Consider the following 22,727-nt stretch of genomic DNA (forward strand, 5'->3'; position numbering starts at 1 on the left):
CATTTGCCTTCTTGATCACCTGTTGTACCTGCAGACTGGGCTTTTGCGTCTCATGCACAAGGACCCCCAGGTCCCTTTGCACGGTAGCATGTTTTAATTTGTTTCCATTGAGATAGTAATCCCATTTGTTATTATTTCCTCCAAAGTGTATAACCTCGCATTTCTCAACGTTATACTCCATTTGCCATATCCTCGCCCACTCACTCAGCCTGTCCAAATCTCTCTGCAGATCTTCTCCGTCCTCCACACGATTCACTTTTCCACTTATCTTTGTGTCGTCTGCAAACTTCGTTACCCTACACTCCGTCCCCTCCTCCAGATCATCTATATAAATTGTAAACAGTTGCGGCCCGAGTACTGATCCCTGCGGCACGCCACTAGTTACCTTCCTCCAACCGGAAAAACACCCATTTATTCCGACTCTTTGCTTCCTGTCGGATAGCCAGTCCCCAATCCACTTTAACACACTACCCCCAACTCCGTGTGCCCTAATCTTCTTCAGCAGCCTTTTATGGGGCACCTTATCAAACGCCTTTTGGAAATCCAAAAACACCGCATCCACCGGTTCTCCTCCATTAACCGCCCTAGTCACATCTTCATAAAAATCCAACATGTTCGTCAAGCACGACTTTCCCCTCATGAATCCATGCTGCGTCTGATTGATCGAACCATTTCTATCCAGATGCCCTGCTATCTCCTCTTTAATAATGGATTCCAGCATTTTCCCTACTACAGACGTTAAGCTGACCGGCCTATAGTTACCCGCCTTTTGTCTCCTTCCTTTTTTAAACAGCGGCGTAACATTAGCCGTTTTCCAATCAACCGGCACTACCCCAGAATGCAACGAGTTTTGATAAATAATCACTAACGCATCCACTATTACCTCTGACATTTCTTTCAATATCCTGGGATGCATTCGATCCGGACCCGGGGACTTGTCCACCTTCAGTCCCATTAGTCTACCCAGCACTGCCTCTCTGGTAACATTAATCGTATTAAGTATTTCTCCTGCTGCCAGTCTCAATTGAATCTGTTTCCGCTTTATAGAAATCCCCACATTTGAAGAGCTTTCAATTCACAATGTTCAGTAGAGCTGTTTGCTCTCTCTATTGCCTGATACTAGGTGGCCTCTAGCTTCGTCAGGATCACTCCTTCAGCCTGTCACTGAGGTGTTATCCCTGAGTGCACACTGGCTGACAAATATTCATGAAGTTTTGGAATCCATTGGTTCTGCCAGTTTATAGTGCAGTTTATGAATGGTGAAAGTGACATTTTCTTTCCCTCATGCATTCCAGGTAATTCAGTTGTTAAATGGGGAATTTGACCGATTTGTTGAGCGGTTCCTGCTCTTTGATTGCCGTTATCCATACGAGTATGAAGGGGGACACATTAAAGTAAGTTTGAATGTGAATCATCAAATCAATGCATGCTAATGTCTGATTCTGTTGAGGTTTTATTTTGAACATATTGACTTTCAAAGTGTTATCAAACTTTGCCTGAGCAGTATCTGAGTCAGTAGTAAAGTATACTAACTGAAGGGCTTGCGCTGTACCATGCAACTTTCTTAGCAAGTTAGCTTCACAGGGGTGGGCGAGCATTCTTTACTCCACCTGTTGCTGACTTTAACAGAAGACATGCCATCTAAGGCATTGCAATCCTTGTGGTGCACTTTTGCAGCAAGTGTTTGGGAAACTGATCCCTTCTCCCTTCCCTGTGCTGTGCATTGCTAGAAAAAAGGCAATGTAATTTCTTTGTATCCTGGCTTCATCAGCACTGACTTGGGAACTGAAGCAGCAGTTGTGTTGCAACTGGGTAATGTCCTTGCGTGGATATCCGTAAGGTAGATTCTTGTGTTTATCAAACTAAGTTTTGATTTGTACCACGAGATGGTGACCAGGCCCAGTAGCACTAAGCAGTTAATTTTGTCACTTATTGAGAAGGCCAGTCTTGTGAAGGGGGAAGAACAGGGAGGCATGGTATTGTTTAGTGTTTTAAATGATAAAGCTGCACTGCTTCAGCACTCCAAACCTTATTGTCAATTTGCCTTAAGGGTGCCCTTAATTTGCACATGGAGGACGAGGTGGAGAATTGTCTGTTGAAGAAACCCATTGTTCCAGGTGACGAGGCCAAGAGAGTGATTATCATTTTCCACTGTGAATTCTCATCTGAACGGGCCCCACGAATGTAAGTTGTAACTTGCACGTTTCGTAGTAAACCTCAAATGTTTAGAGGGATTTGCTTCCCCGGTTAAGTGTACATTAAGTTACTTGCCTGTTAAAGGGGTGATGTGAGGGGGTGGGGTGTACAATTGGATGTCTAAATTTAGCCCATTGTTTACCTGTAACAGCTTGGTGTTTTCATTTGTATTCATCTTGTGGGGTTGACTTTGGGCTATTAACAGTAACATACATGGAAACTGATGTAACATTAATTTTAGACTATATTGTAGAGACTGACCATTGTTCCTTGTTGTTGTACAAAATAAAATATACAGATACTAGAAATCAAAGTGATACAAGTCAAGCAGCATGTGTGGAAACAAAAACACTTGTTTCAGGTTGATGGTCTTTCATCAGTACCTGTGTACTATGGTTAGGATGGGTAATGTTTTCTGGTGTTAGTTTGAATATGAAGCATGATTGCACCTTGCATTGGGTGATGAAACAGGCCATTCATCTACAGGGCATTTACAGGTTGGTGTCCGAGAAGCAAGTTGGACTCTGCAGCCCAACTGATCTCTGGTGATCGATGCTAATGAGGTGGGTGGGTGGGGGGAGTGCTTGTATTGCTGAACCTTGGTGTATGTTCACAGTGATTGGGGTTTACCATATCTGCAGGATTTGGTTAGTCTTCAGGACATTCCAGAGGAGCATTTGCATGTCTCAAGAAGGTCAACACTTGTGAAAGAAAGACCACATTCTGAATCGAGAGAATTGAGTTGGTCTTCACCGACAGTAACCCCACTAGCTGACTGCGTCACATCAGGTGCTTGGGGCTGGAGAGTCGCTTCAACGTTATGTAGAACAAAATGCTTGCATGACTAAAATTGGATACATTTTCAGTGGAATAGGTATAAGGCCATTGTCTTTAACTAAGGTGAAGACTGAATTGCAAAAGGATCTTGATCAATTGGGCCAGTGGGCTGACAAATGCATTTGTAATGCATTTTGGAAGGTCTAATACAGATAGGAAATATACAGTAAATGGCAGAACCCTTAGGAGTATTGATAGGCAAAGGGATCTGGGTGTACAGGTACACAGGTCACAAAAGAGGGTGGTGAGTGTTTGGAATGAGCTGCCAGAGGTAGTGGTAGAGGCGGGTAAAATTTTGTCTTTTAAAAAGCATTTACAGTTACATGGGTAAGATGAGTATAGAGGGATATGGGCCAAATGTGGGTAATTGGGTGGTTATAAACTGGGTGGCATGGACAAGTTGGGCCGAAGGGCCTGTTTCCATGCTGTAAAACTCTATGAAGTAGCTAGTGACATTGCCATTGGGATGTGAGCCTAAATGTTTTTCTGTATATTTTGTCACATTGGCAAATCCTCCTATTGATGTAACTTATCAACTGTCTGCAGGTGTCGATTCCTGCGGGAAAAGGATCGTGAGGTGAATGGCACAGACTACCCAAAACTGCACTACCCAGAGCTATACATCCTGAAGGGTGGATACAAGGAATTCTTCCCAAAGTTTAAAGTAAGGATCATCTTGTAGCCACTACAGTGGCCTATATCCTGGAATGTGCAAATAGGAAAATTGGTCTCTTTAAGACTAGGAAAGTTTGAGTTTTTTTCCATACTTTCAAATGTATAAAATTGCAGGGTTTGGTATCCAAGTCAAATATGGCTAGCTTTGTTGCTTTGGAACAATCAATGGATTTTGTAATTTGCACGAGCTTTGAATCAAAGGTCTTGTATGATCCAGCAAGATGGCTGCCAGAGATTTTACTGTATATGTTGTAGTTACCATACAAAATATACAGGTATACTTAACCACAGCTTGTCTTCCCTCTTACTTTGAGCCCAGTGGCTGTAAAAGTGAGATTGAACCTGATTTTTTTTTCATCTGTTCCAGGACAATTGATTTTGTCACTTGGGTTTCTGTGCACAGGTGACCTTGAAGCTTTGTCACTGGATCTGTGAACATGACCAAAAGCTATAACCAGTCTCCTTTCCATTCCCTTCAGCTGTACTGCGAGCCGCAGAGTTATCGTCCAATGAATCATGAAGATTTTAAAGAGGATCTTAGGAAATTCCGCTTTAAGAGCAGGACGTGGGCAGGCGAACGGAGTAAGAGGGACATGTACAGCCGGCTGAAGAAGTTGTGAAGACAGTGGCTTTTTTGTGATGGATGGGAGCTCCTGGGCTGGTTCCACGATACTGTACAATAATGCCTCGGATCATTGGTTGGCAGTGGATACTGCAGTTGCTTGGAATGCAATGACTTGTTTCCACAGCAGCTTAGTGTTCCATTACCTGTTCTAAACACAACCAGTGACATGTGGGCATGGACCAGATTTAATATTTTTAAAACTTGTGCCTAGTATGGTGGAGTGACTTCCTCAACAGCCACTTGAGTACAAAGCCAGTATTGATGGGAACTGCTTTGACTTAACACCCTGGGTTTCCTAGATGACTCTTCTATAACCATTATGTACATCTTGTGACTTATTGATGCACTGTTAATTCTGGTGTCTGCAGAGAGTTAATTTTGCAGGGGGCTTATAAGAGTTTTCTCAACAGATTGGCTAATTGTACCAATAATGGCTTGAGAATAAGGAAGGGGGTGAATGAGTTTCTGTATCAGCCACTTGTTCCATCATGTAAATCTGCCCTGAGAGGCCACAGTGCCAACAGATATTTGGCCTTGATTTTTTTAATGTACAACTTAAGATCACTGCTAATTTACTTCCAATTGTTCCTAATATGAACCGGGGGTAACAACTTTTTTTTTGTAAATAGGTTGAAGTAATCAGTCTAGTTTTCACTTGAGACTCCTGGACTAGCTCAATAGGTCTGTTCATCTTTTAATACATAACCAGCCTATTCCATATTGTCCAAAAAGAATAGTTCTTAAATTTGTGTCTAGCACACAAGGTGGTTTAGTTAAGCTGATCTGCCAAACTGTTTTAAAACCACTAAGTCTTGCTACGTTAACAGCATCTTGACAGCACTTAACATTTGGATTGGGAGCCCAGTTCTGAATTGCACATAAACACATTTTGTACATTCTTGTATTTTGAGACCAATATTTTACATTCGGTGTTAAAGAACCAAAACAAAACATTGCCAGCATTTCTTTATTTGTGCAGCCCACATTTTGTGCTTGGCATTTCCTTTCAAAAGATTTGATATTAGTTCAATCAGGTGAATAAGTTAACGTATGCTGGAGTTTTGCATAAGATTTGCTAAACAGTAGGTGTGCACACTTTGCAAGCTTTTAAATGGTAAAAGAATGTTTTTACTTCTCTGGGGCCAAGTGAACCATGGATCTGTTGTAGGATTTTACCTGTTCCTGGAAAATTCAATCATCCTTTATGAATTTCCATCATTTTGATATCCTAAAAGTTATTTTAAAATATTGCATTCTTTCCATTTACTATGGTAGAAAGGGGGGAAAAAAGTAGTGGTAAAATGTGAGATGAGTAAGCAAAAGGCAAGCCTAAGATTTGGCTTTATTCAATACATTGTGTTTATATGGAGAGTGAGGTTGTTTATGGCACACTTTTCCAGGAGTGGGCTGTCTCCAGGACTTGACTCCGACCATTTCAGGATGTTGTACCTGTTAACACTTGTTTGTGCAACGTTTAAAAGATCCAAAGTCTTTCCCCTCCCCTGTCTTGAATGGTCCTTGGACAAAGTGGCCCTTTACAGTTTCCCCTTAATTTAAATGGGCCATGTCTAACTTGTGGTGGAGCCCAGATAAATCAAAAGGCAAGTACAGCGCAACTTTCAGTGCTGCTAATGGAAAGGGCTCTTTTCTTAAACTGAAAAGGGTATAGAATGCCTGATTTCCACTAACACAGCCTAGTAAACGTTATCATTGCTAATTGAGAAATCCAGTCCTGAAAGTTGAGCCATTTGGCTTGTTAACCTGCCAATCTTGAAGTTCTAGTTGTAGGACTCCACATTTGAAGTTACAGGAACATCCTAGCATTTGTACATACAGCACACCACGCTTTCTATCTATTTATGAACCAACTTAACTTATTACTCTGTCCATGTACATAAGCCTGATACTTAGCCAATTGTCCCAAAACTTGTGCCTTTTTGATATTTCAAGATGCAATTTCACACCTAATTTAGATCCTGGACCAATCTGTTTGTACTGCCTAAAATGATCAACATAATATTTATGTTCAGTGATTCACTGGCTTGTTACAAACATATGGTCATTACTGCTTTAGAGATTGACAGTTGTGAACTGTGTGAAAAGAGTGAGTGTGGAGTTGGTATGGTGTAATGCTTATTTTGCAATGTGGCTGTAATAATGAAAGTGTGGTTTCATTGTATGCTGTGGAGATGTACTTGCTTTAGCCAAACTGCCTTCTGTGCAAGGAAATAAATGGCTACAAATTGGAAATCTCATGGTTTTTTTTGTGAATTCACTCCTGTTTCTCATGCAGTTTCCTAACTGCAGGACCACCACTTAGAAGCAGAAACATTAGGTAATGGACACTTGTAATTATTGCGATTGTTTTACTTTGTGTCCAACAGGTCAATGTGATAGAAACATAGAAAAACTACAGCACAATACAGGCCCTTCAGCCCACAAAGTTGTGCCGAACATGTCCCTACCTTAGCGATTACTAGGCTTACCTATAACCCTCTATTTTACTAAGTTCCATGTACTTATCTAAAAGTCTCTTAAAAGACCCTATCGAATCCGCCTCCACCACCGTTGCCGGCAGCCCATTCCACGCACCCACTGCCCTCTGAGTGAAAAACTTACCCCTGACATCTCTGTACCTACTCCCCAGCACCTTAAACCTGTGTCTTCTTGTGGCAACCATTTCAGCCCTGGGAAAAAGCCTCTGACTATCCACTCGATCAATACTTCTCAACATCTTATACACCTCTATCAGGTCACCCCTCATCCTTCGTCTCTCCAAGGAGAAAAGGCTGAGCTCACTCAACCTATCCTCATAAGGCATGCTCCCCAACCCAGGCAACATCCTTGTAAATCTCCTCTGCACCCTTTCTATCGCTTGCACATCCTTCCTGCAATGAGGCGACCAGAACTGAGCACAGTACTCCAAGTGTGGTCTGACCAGAGTCTTGTATAGCTGCATCATTATCTCACGACTCCTAAACTCAATTCCTTGATTGATGAAGGCCAGTACACCATACGCCGCCTTAACCACAGCCTCAACCTGCACAGCTGCTTTGAGTGTCCTGTGAACTCGGACCCCCAGATCCTTCTGATCTTCTAGTGATGAATCATGTGTGTGGGTGAAGAGCATTGGCTTGCTTTCTGCTTTTCTGTCCTAGTTGCTTCTAGTTTTTGGCTTGTACCACTGGCTAGCAGTAATGCCAAAAGGGCAAGTCTGTCTGTCAGTAGACAGTTTCTGCAAGTCATGAACTGTGCATCTTGGCGCCACAAGGAAACTAGATTCCTTGCAGCCCCAAGCCAAACCTTCAGACACTCTGCTACTGTCATCTAATGTGTTACTTGCATACCAGAACTGACCTGAGTTCCAAGACTAAGATAGGCCAAACCCTCAGTTGCTCTATGCTGACTAAATTAGTATTCCTTACTGAGGAACACCCTCGGTGGCAAATGGACAGAGTCTTGCCAGTGAAGAATTTCATTTTTAACCATTGGAAAGACAAATATTATAATAAGCTGTTGCCATACTACCATCTTTCATCATTGACAGTGTGACGCTGAAGGTTGATCATTTCACATATCTAGGCTCCATAGTCACCAACAATTTGTCACTTAGTGTTGAAATATCCCAAAAAAGCCACAACTGTCCAATGCCACAGCAGGGAGTGCTTAACAAAGAACTGAAAAACAGAATACTGCCCTTCCTAGCAACCTAAAGCAATGCTGGAAATACTCAGGTGGGTGTGTTATGGACTAATGGTCTGAGGAGTTGAATATGGCAGAAATTGCATGAGTTAAATGGGGCAAGGAACGAAGCAGGTATGCTGCTGTATTCCTTGGGTTCCATACTAAGCCCACCCCCTCATTCCAAGCCTTTGCAGTCACTCCAACTCCTCCATGTTCCTTCTCATGGCATAGGGTACTGTTCTGGGCTTGAAAAAGTGAGTAGCCTGAGGATCTACAAATGACTTTGGTACCATCTCAGGGTATTTCTGGATGATGTCACCTGTATATGCTTAATCTCACCCCAGTTCAACAGAATTTTTGTCAGCCAGTTGCACCCAAGTAGACTTGGCCCCTTCCCTTTCACCACCTAGTGGCAATGCCCCAAGCAATGGTATGGTGTCTCCTGTGTGCATCTGAGGTTTGGGCTGGAATTTTCCTGTCCATGCCTGTGGGATTCTGTCCTTGCCTTTTCACCTAATAGTGTGTCCTCCTGTTCACCACCATTGGCCTTCTGAAAATCTTTTACATTGGCAGCCATTTCCATGCCCTGAGAAATTTCTAGAGCTTTAAGTAAATGTGGCTTCTCCCAACAAATGCCACTGAATGCTGTCGTTGTAAATACCACAAACTAGTCTGATCTAAAGCACATCTTCCAAAACTGCCCCAAACTCAATGTTCTGAGTTGGTGTAATTTAGCTACAGACTTTCCCATCTTCCACAAATCGCTATGAAACTTAATGTTGAACAATCACTGCGGGCTTGGGATTGTGGTGATTCTGCACTAATACAACCAAATCCACAAATGGAATGCCCCCTGGTTTCATAGACCTGCGTGCACACGCATGTGCTCACAAGAATGGAGTGCTTTTTAGCCTCCTCTACAATTCCATTTCTAACCTTTCCACATTCAGTCCAGTCCCTGTTCTTGTCAACAAACTCGCATTGTCCTAAACGTCATCACACTACTAACTTATTTTTCAGTAAAACTAGTCCTAAACATCGCCATGGTGTGGCTAACTTTCTTTTCAGTAAAACATGAACTTGCTGATTTGAGCTCTGGATCACCACTCACTGCAAATTTTCATGCTACCTTACTGATCGTCTAATTGGTCCATTCTATTTATTTCTCTGTTCCTTTTTACAGTGCCATTTTATCCTTGTCGCAAAAACAATGTGGTAACTTCAGTCACAAAAGGTAGTTGAATGTGTTAAATTCAAACTGCTTTAAGTACAAAAGAACATTGAAATATGGTATAATATATAATAGGGTGACGGTGGTTAGACCTGCTGCCTCACAGCACCAGGGACCTGGGTTCAATTTCATCCTCTGGTGACTCGAGTCTGCACATTCTTCTCATGTCTGCGTGGGTTTCTTATGGATGCTCTGGTTTCCTCCCACAGTCCAAACATGTGTGGGTTAAGGTTGATTGGCCATGCTAAATTGTCCCTTCGTGTTAGGGGATTGAGTAGGGTAAACACGTGGGGTTACGAGGATAGGGTGGAGGTGGGATTGTCGGTGCAAGCTCGATGGGCCGAATGGCCTCCTGTTCTGGAGGGATTCTATGATCTTCTTAGAACTTAGAGTCATAGAGGTTTACGGAAACAGGCCCTTTGGCCCAACTTGTCCATGCCACCCTTTTTTTAAAACCCCTAAGCTAATCCCAATTGCCTGCATTTGGCCCATATCCCTCTATACCCATCTTACCCATGTAACTACCCAAATCTTTTTTAAAAGACAATTGTACCCACCTCTACTACTACCTCTGGCAGCTTATTCCAGACACCACCCTCTGAAACAATTGCCCCTCTGGACACTTGTATCTCTCCCCTCTTACCTTAAACCTATGCCCTCTAGTTTTAGACTCTCCTACCTTTGGGAAAAGATATTGACTAGCTGATCTGTGCGCCTCATTATTTTGTAGACTTCTATAAGATCACCCCTCAGCCTCCTACGCTCCAGAGAAAAAAGTCCCAGTCTATCCAGCCTCTCCTTATAACTCAATCCATCAAGTCCCGATAGCATCCTAGTAAATTTTTTCTGCACTCTTTCTAGTTTAAAAATATCCTTTCTATAACACGGTGACCAGAATTGCACACAGTATTCCAAGTGTGGCCTTACCAATGTCTTGTACAATTTCAACAAGACATTCCAACTCCTGTATTCAATGTTCTGACTGATGAAACCAAGCATGCTGAATGCCACCTTCACCACTCTGTCCACCTGTGACTCCACTTTCAAGGAGCTATGAACATGTACCCCTAGATCCCTTTGTTCTGTAACTCTCCCCCAACGCCCTACCATTAACTGAGTAAGTCCTGCCCTGTTTCAATCTACCAAAATGCATTACCTTGCATTTGTCTAAATTAAACTCCATTTGCCATTCGTCAGCCCACTGGCCCAATTGATCAAGATCCTGTTGCAATTGGAGATAACTTTCTTCACTGTCCACTATGCCACCAATCTTAGTGTCATCTGCAAACTTACTAACCATGCCTCCTATATTCTCATCCAAATCATTAATATAAATGACAAATAACAATGGACCCAGCACTGATCCCTGAGGCACACCATTGGTCACAAGCCTCCAGTTTGAAAGACATTTCTTTACAACCACCCTCTGGCTTCTTTCAAGAAGCCAATTTTGTATCCATTTAGATACCTCCCCCTGGATCCCATGAAATTTAACCTTATGCAACAACCTACCATGCGGTGCCTTGTTAAAGTCCATGGAGACAACTTCAACTGCACTGTCCTCATCTACCTTCTTGGTTACCCCTTCTAAATACTCAATCAAATTTGAGACATGATTTTCCACTCTCAAAGCCATGCTGACTGTCCCTAATCAGTACTTGCATCTCTAAATGCCTGTAGATTCTGTCTCTCAAAATACCTTCCAACAATTTACCCACCACAGATGTGAGGCTCACTAGCCTGTAGTTCCCAGGCTTTTCCCTGCAGCCCTTTTTAAACAAAGGCCACTCTCCAATCTTCAGGCACCTCACCCGTAACTATCGATGATTCAAATATCTTGGTTAGGGGACCTGCAATTTCCTCCCACAATGTCCTGGGATACACTTCATCAGGTCCCGGGGATTTATCTCCTTGATGCGCTTCAAGACTTCCAGCACCAGCTTTCTGTAATATGTACACTCCTCAAGACATCACTATTTATTTCCCCAAGTTCCCTAACATCCATACTTTTCTCAACAGTAAATACTGATGAAAAATATTCATTTTAGATCTCACCCATCTCTTGTGGATCCGCACATAGATTACCTTATTGATCCTTAAGAGGCACTACTCTCTCCCTTGTTACTCTTTTGCCCTTTATGTATTTGTAGAAGCTCTTTGGATTCTCCTTTGCCTTATCTGCCAAAACAATCTCGTGACCCTTTTTGCCCTCCTGATTTCACTCTCAACTCTACTCTTAACTATACTCTTCAAGGGATTCACTTGATCCCAGCTGTCTATGCATGTCGTGCCTCTTTCTTCTTCTTGACCAAGGCCTCAATATCCCAAGTCATCCAGGATTCCCTACTTCTGCCAGCCTTGCCCTTCACTCTAAGAGGAATGTGTTTACCCTGAACCCTGGTTAACATACTTTTGAAAGTGTGCCACTTACCAAATGTCCATTTGCCTTCCCACAGACTCCCCCAATTAACTTTTGAAAGTTCCTGCCTGATGCCATCAAAATTGGCCTTGCCCCAATTTAGAATTTTAACTTTTGGGCCAGACCTATCATTCTCCATAGCTATCTTAAAACCAATAGAATTATGGTCAATGGTCCCAAAGTGATCCCTCACTAACACTTCTGTCACCTGCCCTTCCTTATTTCCCAAGAGGAGGTCTAGTCGGGCCATCCACATACTGAATAAGAAATTCCTCCTGAATACACTGAACAAATTTCTCTCCATCCAACCCTCTAATACTATGGCTGTCCCAGTCAATGTTGGGAAAGTTAAAATCTCCGACTATTACCACCCTATTTTTCTTGGAGCTATCTGTAATCTCCTTACCTATTTGCTCCTTAATTTCCTGTTGACTATTTGGGGGTCTATAGTACAACCCTATCAATGATTTCCCCCTTCTTGTTTCTCAGTTCTACCCATATAGACTCAGTGGCTGAACCCTCGGATATATCCCCTCTCAGTACGGCCGTGATGATTTCCCTCATCAAAAGTGCAACTCCCCCTCCTCTCTTACCTCCTGTTCTATCTTTCCTATAGCATCTGTACCCTGGAACATTGAGCTGCCAGTCCTGTCCCTCCCTTAGCTAGGGAGGCTAAGGGAGGGACTGAGAACAGCAGCTAATACATATCCCTCATGGAAAACAAAACCTGCATGAGATCACTACATGCGCACTTTCGATACATTCGTCAGCAAATGTATTTAAATAAGATGCTTACGATAACACTCTAACAAATGCAGTTGTGATATTCTTTATTTACAAAGTCCATGCTTGGGGTTCTACGGTTTTCATCCCCTTGGTGTATAGAATACAAGAGCGAGGGAGGTTATGCTGAACTTGCACAAGACACTGGTTAGACCTAAGCTGGAATATTGTGTGCAGCTCTGGGTGCCACTGTAGGAATGATAGCAACACTATCCAGGGATGGAGAAGCTTAAGTTATGAGGATAGATTAGAGGGGTTGGGACTGTGCTCTTCAGAAAGGAGAAGGCTAAAGGGAGAGAAATGTTCAAAATCATGAGGGGGCTGCATAGCGTAGATCGGGAAAATCTGTTCCTGCTCGTAATAGGATCAAGAACAAGAGGGCACAGATTTAAAGTGATTTGCAGAAGAAGCTAAATGTGTTGAGGGAAAAGTTTTATCTCGCAGCGAGTGGTTAGGGTCTGAAATGCACTGCCGGGAAGTGTGGTGGAGGCAGGTTCAATCTAGTAAGGCAGGGGGATGGGAACCAGAGCAGAAGGTAGAGGTTAACAGGATGATAAGGCAGAGCCAGTCTTAAAGATCATGATGAAGGAAGGAAAATGTGGGTTGAAAGTTGGAGTAAATGACATAAGGCTGTGTTATCCGTGCTTAATACTTAAGGATGGAGAGAGTGGAAAGCATAGTGCACAAAAAAAAATAGAACAGAATGAGAAATCAGTAGGACTAATTTAAAAACCGTGTACCTAAATGCGCGCAATATTCGGAATAAAGTTGATGAGCTGACAGCACCAATGGGCGCAATCTGGTGAGGATTACTGAAATATATGGGCGGCACGGTAGCACAGTGGTTAGCCCTGCTGCTTCACAGCTCCAGGGACCTGGGTTCGATTCCTTTCTTCACCACCTTTTCCACTTTACTGCCAAGTTTAAGGATCTGTGGATCTGCATGCCCAGAAAACAAACAACAGCGGTCCCAGCATTGATCCCTGTGGAATACCACTAGTTACAGACCTCCATTCAGAAAAACACCCTTCCACTGCTACCCACTGTCTTGTATGGCCAACCAATTCTGAATCCATTTAGTTCACCCCTGATCCCATGTGATGTAATCTTTTGCACCAGCCTGCCATGAGGGACCTTGTCAAATGCTTTACTAAAGTCCATGCAGACAACATTCACAGCACTTCCCTCGTCAATTATTTTTGTCATCTCCTCAAAAAACTCAACTAAATTAGTGAGACATGACTTCCTTCACACCAAAACCATGTTGTCTGTCGCTAACAAGATCGTTCAATTCCAAATGTGTATAGATCTTATCTCTAAGAATCTTCTCCAACAATTTCACTATCACTGACGTCAAGCTCACTGGCCTATAATTACCCAGGTTATCCTTGCTACCCCTAAATAACAGGACAACATTGGCTATCCTCCGATCCTCTGGGACCTCACCTGTGGCCAACGAAGAAACAAAGATTTCTGTTCGAGGCCCAGCAATTTCCTCTCTTGTCTCCCTCAGTAATCTGGGATAGATGTGATCTGGCCCTGGGGATTTGTCTGCCTTAATGCTTTTTTAATACACCTAACACTTCCTCCCACGTAATGATGACTTGTTCTAAAGGGTTTCCACACCCCTCCGAGACACCATCAATCGACATGTCCCTCTCCTTTGTGAATACTGATGCAAAGTACTCATTAAGGATCTCACCCACTTCCTTTAGTTCTACGCATAATTTCCCTCCTTTGTCCTTGAGTGGACCATCGCTCTCTCTAGCTACCCTCTTGTTCCTAATATATGTAGAAAATGCCTCTTTTGACCTATATATTCCCATCGAGTGCAGCTTCCTTTCCAAGTTGCCCTCTCTGCAGTAACTGGTTTAATATATCTCCTCTTGTACTGTGTGTGGTGGCTGTTTTAGTCGAGAAGCCAGTGTTGGGAGGAGTCACGCCCACACCAACGGAAAGTAATTATTATCTCCTGCATAACAAGGTGTCCCGCCCCATTGATGGTTGTAATGTTGCAAGATTTTCACACCCATGCCACCACAGGCATTCCAAATATGTCAACAGCTCTGCATTCCTTTAGCTGATGTGCATTTATCATTGCTGGGGAGCATGGTTCTACACGAGAACGAGTGGAGATCAGATATTTTTTAAAACTGGCAATCTGGTTGGAGCTGTTGATACAAGCAGGCAGCGTCAATGTGATTTAATGAAAGGGAAATTGTGTTTGACAAATTCATTTGAGTTTTTTGAGAATGTGATAAGCAGTGTGGATAGTGCAGGTGTGTTTTTGGTCTTTGCAAAAGGCATTGAACTGCACAAGAAAGAAGTTAAAGTTTATTATTTTACACCGACCAGAGCGAAGAAGCTCATTGGACACAACCATACCCTTAACACCGCAAACCACTCTCACCGCCTCCCAGGCTCGAGAAGAAGCAGACACTCCAGGAAGTGTGGAAAACGTGCAGGCCTGCAGGTGAGAGTGAAACACTGCGGTCTCAAGGCCCCCCCTCCCCAGCTTACCCCTTGCAAATGTCCAATCTCTGGAAAACAAGCGAGATGAACTGAGAGTCAGACTCACTTTCCAAAGAGAACTGAGGGACTGCTGTGTGCTCTGTTTCACTGAGATGTGGCTCACTCCTGCTTCACCGGACAGTGCCCTATAACCAGAGGGCTTCTCAATCCATCGAATGGACCATACAGCAAGGCTTGGGGAGATGGAGTCTGCTTCCTAATCAACACCTCGTGGTGCTTAGATGTAGCAACACTGGCAACTTTCTGCTCATGATGTGGAGATGCCGGCGTTGGACTGGGGTGAACACGGTAGGAAGTCTCACAACACCAGGTTAAAGTCCAACAGGTTTATTTGGTAGCAAATACCGTAAGCTTTCGGAGCACTGCTCCTTCGTCAGATGGAGTGGAAATGTGCTCTCAAACAGTGCAAACAGACAAAATCAAGTTGCAGAATACTTTCTGCTCCCCAGACCTAGAATACCTGACGCTAAAATGCCGCCCCTACTACCTTCTGTGGGAGTTCACCTCCGTTATCCTGATGGCAGTTTACATCCCAACCCAGGTGGACTTGAAGATCGCACTGGACGAAATATACAATACTACGAATACCCTTGAGACAAAACATTCCGAGGCCTTGTTCATCGTGGCCGGGGACTTCAGTCAGGCCAAGATCAAGAGCGCACTACCAAGTTACCACCAACACGTCTCCTGTTCCACCAGAGGCCCAAACTCCTAGACCACTGCTATACAAATATCAAACATGCCTACCGCCCTATCACGCCCCCACACTTTGGCAAATCAGACCACAAGGCTGCGCTCCTGCTCCCGGCTTACAAGCAAAAACTGAAGCGGGAGAATCCATCAAAAAAAGTCATGCAATGCTGGTCTGAGGAATCGGATGATCTCCTGCGGGGCTGCTTGGAGTCAGGGGACTGGTCAGTATTTAAAAACTCTGTGACCAGCCTGAACGAGTACACCGCTACAGTAACTGACTTCATTAGTAAGTGTGTAGAAGACTGTGTGCCAAAGAAGCAAATCCATGTGTTCCCCAACCGGAAACCATGGATGAACATGGATATCCACTGCTTGCTGAAGTCCAGGTCTGAGGCGTTCAAGTCAGGCGACCCTGATCTATACAAGAAAGCCAGATACGATCTAAGGAGATCCATCAAAGATGCCAAAAGACAAACAAAGAACAATACAGCACAGGAACAGGCCCTTCGGCCCTCCAAGCCCGCGCCGCTCCCCGGTCCAGGATTTAATCCTGAATCCAGGATCCCCGCCCAATTTTCCATCCTATCTACATACTAATATCCTACCCCCGAGCTGTCCCTCACAGCTATGATGCACAACCTATTAACTCACCCCTACCCCCCCATTCCAGACCATGTGATCTCCAGGGAGAGGCGAAAACCCAGAGTGAAAACCCCAGGGCCAATATGGGGAAAAAAAAATCTGGGAAATTCCTCTCCGACCCCCTGAGGCGATCGAAACGAGTCCAGGAGATCACACTGGCCCTGATCGGAAAATGCTTCACAACCCTATTCATTTCCACTTCCACGAACACCATATGAATTCCCTGCCCCCGAGACAGGTTCCCAACTATCCGCAGTCTCGCTCTGTACTGGCACCAGCAAGATGATCATAGAATGAAGCCTTGAAACGAGAAACAAAGAACAATTAGCCCGCGCCGCTCCCTGGTCCAAACTAGACCACTCTTTTGTATCCCTCCATTCCCACTCCGTTCATATAGCTGTCTAGATAAGTCTTAAACGTTCCCAGTGTGTCCGCCTCCACCACCTTGCCCGGCAATCCATTCCAGGCCCCCACGACCCTCTGTGTAAAATATGTCCTTCTGATATCTGTGTTAAACCTCCCCCCCTTCACCTTGAACCTATGACCCCTCGTGAACGTCACCATCGACCCGGGGAAAAGCTTCCCACCGTTCACCCTATCTATGCCTTTCATAATTTTATACACCTCTATTAAGTCTCCCCTCATCCTCCGTCTTTCCAAGGAGAACAACCCCAGTTTCCCCAATCTCTCCTCATAACCAAGCCCCTCCATACCAGGCAACATCCTGGTAAACCTCCTCTGTACTCTCTCCAAAGCCTCCACGTCCTTCTGGTAGTGTGGCGACCAGAACTGGACGCAGTATTCCAAATGCGGCCGAACCAACGTTCTATACATCTGCAACATCAGACCCCAACTCTTATACTCTATGCCCCGTCCTATAAAGGCAAGCATGCCATATGCCTTCTTCACCACCTTCTCCACCTGTGACGTCACCTTCAAAGATCTGTGGACTTGCACACCCAGGTCCCTCTGCGTCTCTACACCCTTTATGGTTCTTCCATTTATCGTGTAGCTCCTCCCTACATTATTCCCACCAAAATGCATCACTTCGCATTTATCAGGATTGAACTCCATCTGCCATTTCTTTGCCCAAATTTCCAGCCTATCTATATCCTTCTGTAGCCTCTGACAATGTTCCTCACTATCTGCAAGTCCTGCCAGTTTTGTGTCGTCCGCAAACTTACTGATCACCCCAGTTACTCCTTCTTCCAGATCATTTATATAAATCACAAAAAGCAGAGGTCCCAATACAGAGCCCTGCGGTACACCACTAGTCACAGGCCTCCAGCCGGAAAAAGACCCTTCCACTACCACCCTCTGTCTTCTATGACCAAGCCAGTTCTCCACCCATCTAGCCACCTCCCCCTTTATCCCATGAGATCCAACCTTTTTCACTAGCCTACCATGAGGGACAGTAAAGGACCAAGCTAGAGTCCCAGGCTAGCCACACCGACTCCCGCCGACTATGGTAAGGTCTGCAAGACATCGCAGGCTACAAGATGAAGGCATGTAAAATCGCCAGCTCCAACACACCTCTCCCTGATGAGCTCAATGCATTCTACGCCCGTTTTGAGCAAGAGGTCAGCGAGAGAATGCCCTCCACCCTGGAAGCCCTGGATGAATTGTATCTGGAGTCACCACTGCAGATGTCAAAGCAGCTTTCTCAAAGGTCAACCCACGGAAAGCGACTGGCCCCGATGGGGTACCCGGACAAACACTCAGATCCTGTGCGGATCAGCTGGCAGGGGTATTCACAGACATCTTCAACCTCTCTTTACAACAATCTGAGGTCCCTATCTGCTTCAAGGAGACGACCATCATCCCGGTACCTAAGAAAAACTAAGCAGCGTGTCTTAATGATTATCGTCCGGTGGCTCTGAAGTGCTTTGAAAGGCGAGTCATGGCACGAATCAATTCCAGCCTCCTGGACTACCTGGATCCACCACAGTTTGCCTATTGCTGCAACAGGTCCACAGCAGACGCCATCTCCTTGGCCCTGCACTCAACCCTGGAACACCTAGATAACAAAGCCACCTATGTCAGACTCCTATTTATTGACTACAGCTCAGCCTTCAACACTATTATTCTCACGAAACTCATCTCCAAACTCCGTGACCTGGGCTTCAGCACCTTCCTCTGTGAGGGACCACAGACCACAATCAGTAAGGATAGGCAACAACACCTCCTCGACGATCATCCTCAACACCGGTGCCCCACAAGGCTGTGTTCTCAGCCTCCTATTATACTCCTTGTACACCTATGACTGTGCGGCCAAATTCCCCTCCAATTCAATTTTCAAGTTTGCTGACGACACCACCTTAGAGGGTCGGATCTCAAACAATGACGAGACAGAGTACAGGAATGAGATAGAGAATCTGGTGAACTGGTGCGGCAACAATTATCATCGACTTCAGGAAGCGTAAAGGAGAACATGTCCCTGTCTACATCAACGGGGACGAAATAGAAAGGGTCGAGAGCTTCAAGTTTTTAGGTCCAGATCACCAACAACCTGTCCTGGTCCTCCCCATGCCGACACTATAGTTAAGAAAGCCCACCAACGCCTCTACTTTCTCAGAAGACTAAGGAAATTTGACATGTCAGCTACGACTCTCACCAACTTTTACAAATGCACCATAGAAGGCATTCTTTGTGGTTGTACCACAGCTTGGTATGGGCTCCTGCTCTGCCTAAGACCGCAAGAAACCACAAAACATCGTGAATGTAGCCCAATCCATCACGCAAACCAGCCTCTCATCCATTGACTCTGTCTACACTTCCCGCTGCCACGGCAAAGCAGCCAGCATAATTAAGGACCCCACGAACCCCGGACATTCCCTCTTCCACCTTCTTCCTTTGGGAAAAAGATACAAAAGTCTGAGGTCACGTACCAACTGACTCAAGAACAGCTTCTTCCCTGCTGCCATGAGACTTTTGAATGGACCTGCCTTGCATTAAATTGATCTTTCTTCACACCCTAGCTATGATTGTAACACTACATTCTGCACTCTCTTGTTTCCTTCTCTATGAACGGTATGCTTGGTCTGTATAGCTCAGAAGAAACAATACTTTTCAGTGTGAATACATGTGACAATAATAAATCAAATCAAATTATTAGTGTCACAATTAGTGTTAATGTAAGGCTACTTGTGACACTAATGAACATTAACTTCCATTTGTGCAGTTGAAAATCCCCTACTTGCCACACTCTGGCGCCTGTTCGGGTACATTGAGGGAGAATTTAGCACGGCAATGCACCTAACCAGCCCGTCTTTCTGACTGTGGGAGGAAACCGGAGCACCCGGTGGAAACCTATGCAGACACGGGGAGAACATGCAAACTCCACAAACAGTGACCCAAGCAGGGAATCGAATGTCCTGGTATTATCGCTAGATTATTAATCCACAAATGTTTGGGAACCTGGGTTCGAATCCCACCACGACAGATGGTGGAAATTGAATTCAATAAAAATGTCTGGAATTAAGAATCTACTGATAATTGTGAAACCATTGTCAATTGTCAGAAAAACCCATCAGGGTCACTAATGTCCTTCAGGGAAGGAAATCTGCCGTCCTTACCTGGTCTGGGCTACATGTGACTCCAGAGCCACAGCAATGTGGTTGTTTCTCAACTGCCCTCTGAAATGGCCTAACATGCCATTCTATTAAAAGAAAGCGAGGGATGGGCAATAAATGCCAGCCAGCCAGTGACGCCCATATCCCACAAATGAATAATAAATAAATAAACTTTTAAAAACTCTACGAAGAACAAACAACAAAGAAAATTACAGCACAGGAACAGGCCCTTCGGCTCTCTAAGCCTGCACCAACCATGCTGCCCGACTGAACTAAAACCCCTTACCCTTCCGGAGACCATATCATAGAACATAGAACATTACAGCGCAGTACAGGCCCTTCGGCCCTCGATGTTGCGCCGACCAGTGAAACCAATCTAAAGCCCATCTAACCTACACTATTCCAATATCATCCATATGTTTATCCAATGACCATTTAAATGCCCTTGATGTTGGCAAGTCCACTACTGTTGCAGGCAGGGCATTCCACGCCCTTACTGCTCTCTGAGTAAAGAACCTACCTCTGACATCTGTCCTATATCTATCACCCCTCAATTTAAAGCTATGTCCCCTCGTGCTAGCCATCACCATCTGAGGAAAAAGGCTCTCACTGTCCACCCTATCTAATCCTCTGATCATCTTGTATGCCTCTATTAAGTCACCTCTTAACCTCCTTCTCTCTAACGAAAACAGCCTCAAGTCCCTCAGCCTTTCCTCATAAGACCTTCCCACCATACCAGGCAACATCCTGGTAAATCTCCTCTATCCCTCTATTCTCATCCTATTCATGTATTTGTCAATACGCCCCTTAAATGTCATTATTGTATCTGCGTCCACTACCTCCCCCGGCAGCGAGTTCCAGGCACCCATCACCCTCTGTGTAAAAAACATGCCTCGTACATCTCCTTTAAACCTTGCCCCTCGCACCTTAAACCTATGCCCCCCTAGTAATTGACTCTTCCACCCTGGGAAAAAGCTTCTGACTATCCACTCTGTCCATACCCCTCATAATCTTGTAGACTTCTATCAGGTCTCCCCTCAACCTCCGTCGTTCCAGTGAGAACAAACCAAGTTTCTCCAACCTCTCCTCATAACTAATGCCCTCCATACCGGGAAACATCCTGGTAAACCAGGCATCATCTCCTCCCTATTAACGCTGTGTGTTTCTTTAACCACCCACTCAACCTGCCCTAAACCTTGCTCCCCGCTATGCACGCTTTTTTATATTGTCTCTCTGTATTCCCCATACCAAAATGAATTTCTACAAATCTATCTGCATTAGAGTTTATCTGCCACTTGTTTGCCCATTCCACCAATGTGGCTGTGTCTTTCTGAAGTTCCATAACATAGAACATAGAAAACCTATAGCACAAACAGGCCCTTCGGCCCACAAGTTGTGCCGAACATATCCCTACCTTCGAGACCTACCTATAGCCCTCCATCCTATTAAGCTCCATGTACTCATCCAGGAGTCTCTTAAAATACCCTATTGAGTTCGCCTCCACCACCACTGACGGCAGTCGATTCCACTCGCCCACCACCCTCTGTGTGAAAAACTTACCCCTAACATCTCCCCTGTACCTACCCCCCAGCACCTTAAACCTGTGTCCTCTCGTAGCAGACATTTCCACCTTGGGAAAAAGCCTCTGAGAGTCCACCCGATCTATGCCTCTCAACATCTTATACACCTCTATGAGGTCTCCTCTCATCCTTCGTCTCTCCAAGGAGAAAAGACCGAGCTCCCTCAGCCTATCCTCATAAGGCATGCCACTCAATCCAGGCAACATCCTTGTAAATCTCCTCTGCACCCTTTCAATCTTTTCCACATCCTTCCTATAGTGAGGCGACCAGAACTGAGCACAGTACTCCAAGTGGGGTCTGATGAGGCTCTTATATAACTGCATCATTATCCCCGGACTCCTAAACTCAATCCCTCGATTGATAAAGGCCAGCACACCATACGCCTTCTTAACCACCTCCTCCACCTGCGGGGCCGATTTTAGAGTCCTATGGACCCGGACCCCAAGGTCCTTCTGATCCTCTACAGTACTAAGAGTCTTTCCCTTTATATTGTACTCCTTCATCCCATTTGACCTACCAAAATGGACCACGACGCATTTATCTGGGTTGAAGTCCATCTGCCACTTGTCCGCCCAGTCTTGCATCCTATCTATGTCCCTCTGTAACTTCCGACATCCCTCCAGACTATCCACATCCCCACTAACCTTCGTGTCGTCGGCAAACTTACCAACCCATCCCTCCGCTTCCTCATCCAGGTCATTTATGAAAATGATAAACAGCAAGGGTCCCAGAACAGTTCCCTGGGGCACACCACTGGTGACCGACCTCCATTTAGAAAAAGACCCATCTATACCCACTCTCTGCCTCCTTTGGGCAAGCCAGTTCTGGATCCACCGGGCAGCAGCCCCTTGGATCCCATGCCCTCTCACCTTTTCTAGAAGCCTTGCATGGGGGACCTTATCGAACGCCTTGCTAAAATCCGTGTAAACCACATTTACCGCCTTCCCTTTGTCAATGTGTTTAGTCACATTTTCGAAAACTCCACCAGGCTCGTAAGGCACGATCTGCCCTTGACAAAGCCATGCTGAGTATTCTTGAGCATACTAAACCTCTCTAAATGCTCATATATCCTGTCTCTCAGGATCTTCTCCATCAGTTTACCAACCACTGAGGTTAGACTCACCGGTCGGTAATTACCTGGGCTATCCCTATTCCCCTTCTTGAAAATAGGAACCACATCCGCAATCCTCCAATCGTCCGGCACCTCTCCTGTCTCCATCGACGACGCAAAGATCATCGCCAGAGGCTCTGCAATCTC

The 22,727-nt window shown here is 44.8% G+C and overlaps 1 protein-coding gene across 1 annotated transcript in view; it reads left to right on the top strand.

Moving 5' to 3' along the window:
- cdc25b (cell division cycle 25B) overlaps positions 1–6,587 on the top strand; it is a 49,981-nt gene extending 43,394 nt beyond the window's left edge. The window contains exons 13-16 of the mRNA XM_078224109.1: positions 1,296–1,394; positions 2,051–2,184; positions 3,580–3,697; positions 4,188–6,587. Of these exons, the coding sequence (XP_078080235.1) occupies positions 1,296–1,394; positions 2,051–2,184; positions 3,580–3,697; positions 4,188–4,328 (492 nt within the window). The 3' untranslated portion in view covers positions 4,329–6,587. The remainder of the gene's footprint in view (positions 1–1,295; positions 1,395–2,050; positions 2,185–3,579; positions 3,698–4,187) is intronic.
- The last annotated feature ends 16,140 nt before the right edge of the window (positions 6,588–22,727 follow it).

The sequence above is a fragment of the Mustelus asterias genome, chromosome 1 (assembly GCF_964213995.1).
Source record: "Mustelus asterias chromosome 1, sMusAst1.hap1.1, whole genome shotgun sequence".
Classification (NCBI taxonomy): domain Eukaryota; kingdom Metazoa; phylum Chordata; class Chondrichthyes; order Carcharhiniformes; family Triakidae; genus Mustelus; species Mustelus asterias.